Source organism: Belonocnema kinseyi, chromosome 1 (assembly GCF_010883055.1).
Source record: "Belonocnema kinseyi isolate 2016_QV_RU_SX_M_011 chromosome 1, B_treatae_v1, whole genome shotgun sequence".
Taxonomy (NCBI): Eukaryota; Metazoa; Arthropoda; class Insecta; order Hymenoptera; family Cynipidae; genus Belonocnema; species Belonocnema kinseyi.
This window is the reverse complement of record NC_046657.1, coordinates 22,569,912-22,572,611: the sequence shown is the minus strand read 5'-3', so window position 1 is coordinate 22,572,611 and position 2,700 is coordinate 22,569,912. Positions and strand designations below refer to the sequence as shown.

Below are 2,700 nucleotides of genomic sequence, written 5' to 3'. Positions count from 1 at the left end.
AAAAAAAAACTAGTATTTAAAGTCGTTCTAATTAAGAAAAACGAAATAATTGCGAGTGAGCAGTCTCGCTAATGTGATGTCTACGCTAAGAACGGTACATGTGATATGTGAGAGTAGAGTTCTTTTGTTTTTTCAATGCAGGCTTAGACAAGCATGCACAATTTAGCACAATTTAGAGCTTGACACGTCAAATAGGTTTATTAGAACCGAAGGAAATTTTTCTTCACGAATATCTAACTGTATACGCTGAGATTGAATGCACCAAGCGCTGCCAAGGCTCCGGAATAGCGTTGCCTCGACAAATCTATGAAATAGGACAAAAGGTTAAACTCAGTAACCAAATTCCTTCCTATAAACAGTCACCTACTTTTAAAAGTCCTACGATAAACCTGGAAAATTTTGATAATAACAACTATATGATAGCCTTTGCTAATTATAAAGAAATAACGATACATACTAACCAGAGTATGCCCTATTTTTAGATGCTGTTAATAAATAATGTTATTTGCCCTTCTTGTGCTCGCGTCAATCGACTTAAATAAAAAGATTTTTTAAAAAGAGATAGGAAACGCACACTTGTACTATGACTTCTGGGACTGCTGATTGAAGTCCACATGATCAACAACTTGCAGAGAGCAAATTCAATTCATAGAACCTTGGACATGTCCAATAGAGTATACAGAGACAGCTGGTTGGAAATAAATGACATTCGAGCAAGAAAGATCAAATTTAATGGGCTTAAAACTAAACAAGGATCTTACACAATATGCTAGGGACACGACGAATTAAAAGAGGAATTGCCAATCGCGAATTAGATCAGCTTTATTGCGATACCAAAGGTTTAGCCACTGCCTTATCAAATCACATTAAAATATTGAAAGTTCTTCTCGATTCATTGGACTACCGTCGGTTGCTTATACTGCTGCTCTTCGAGCAGAATCACCGTTATTTAACCCAAAAATAGAAGAGTTAGATTCTATCAAAGATTTCATGGCCCAAATACAGTCCATCAGGGGGGATTGTGATGGCATCATAACCCCACGCTCTATTTTAGGGTATTACTTTAGTTTTAAATATTTGACAAGATTTGGGTGTTTTAAAGAAGTTTATGTTTTTGCGCACTCTGTTTTGCCGACCTTGATATAGGGGAAAGTCGCCTAGGTCGGACCGTCGCCTAGGTTGGACCTTTGCATGTTTTCATAAAAGACCACTAGCAACATCTATGTCCGAGCGTGTTTGTGAAGAGTGTTGTGCACGCATTTGCTCCACGAGAAGAATAAAAATTTTCTTAGCGCCTCTGAAAATCGCGACAGAACTAGAAATAAAAATCATGGAATGGATAAGAAAATCATATTTGTTTGTTATGTGGTTATCATTTAATAAGATGCTAATAGGATTATTTTATTTCCCAACTACTTTGGCTATGGTGTCACGCCAAGCGTTTATGGTGCTTGTCACCTAGTTTGGACCTTATGTGTAGTCTAGGTATTTTTGAATTTTGCAGGACTACGCGTACTAAAAGAACGACTTATCGGGGAAATTAGAGTTTTAAGGACGTTGTTCGAGTCATGAAAGCAGCACAGTTTTGATTTCGCCAGAGAGCCTCATCACATGGCGCGAGAAGCAAGAAAAGCGAAATGCTTCCAAGACAACAAAAAAACGCCCAGCTGCAACTGCAAAGACATCTGCTCCCAAAACACCAGCCAAACGAGGTTCATTTGAAATGTGCAAACATTACAAGAAGTTTTTTTATTTGTAAGAACTTTGAATCTGATTGAAGTTTCGTGCGTTGTTTCACCGTCTAACTAAGTAGAATTTAAATAAAAAACAATAACAGGCTCAATATTTGGTCATCTAAAATTATTTTAGCGAATATTGGTTCGATTTTTAGGGGTCGTCCAACCTAGGCAGCAAAGGTCCGACCTAGGTGATAAATTTTTTTTTCGAACGCCCAGAACTTTTATCCTTTTTATTCAATTTATTTGGTTTGCATTGTAAAATGTTTTGTAATAATAAGATCTTCCTACCGATGTGCTTTGATTGTCCATACTCTTTCTTAAACGGAAGTTATGGGCAAAAGTAGAAAAAACGACCGACCTAGGCGACGATTCCCTACATATATATTAAATCTAAAGTATGCTAATATATATTAAATTTGATTCACGGTATATACAAATGACTTTACTCACATTTATGAAAAACATATCATTTGCAGCCAAGGGGAATTTCCTATTCGCATTTTTTTACGCTTCGCAGCCTTGACGCAGGAAACTATTTTCTATAATCTCAATTCCAGAAATGCGTGTGAGATGTCAAACTTCCTGAACAGTCATGTTAAATGCAAAGAGAGGCACAGACAAAGAAAACTGGAAAGGTGAAACTTGATTAAAATAATTCCTAATTTCGAATTAGAGATGATTCTTTTTTCTCCTTTAGTATCGAGTATCGAGAGATAAGTGGTTTGAAATGGCATGAAGAATCAGAAAATTTAAAGGCTGTTAAAATTCAATAATCATTTATTACTATACACCCTTCAAAAAAATAGCATGCACTTTATCTGGCGAACAGATTGGCTGCAGACTATATATACATATACGAGTTCGCTGCGGTTGGTTCTTTATACATGGTCCAAAGATGATGCTCTGGAAGATAGAGTAGAGGTAACTATCCTGGGCAGGAATGTGGAGGGGGCGGAAAGAA

At 36.7% G+C, this 2,700-nt stretch overlaps 1 protein-coding gene across 1 annotated transcript in view; it reads right to left on the bottom strand.

Moving 5' to 3' along the window:
• Positions 1-233: 233 nt before the first annotated feature.
• LOC117177025 (extensin-like) overlaps positions 234-2,700 on the bottom strand; it is a 3,431-nt gene continuing 964 nt past the window's right edge. Inside the window, exon 3 of the mRNA XM_033367484.1 lies at positions 234-304. Coding sequence (XP_033223375.1) covers positions 234-304 — 71 coding nt within the window. The remainder of the gene's footprint in view (positions 305-2,700) is intronic.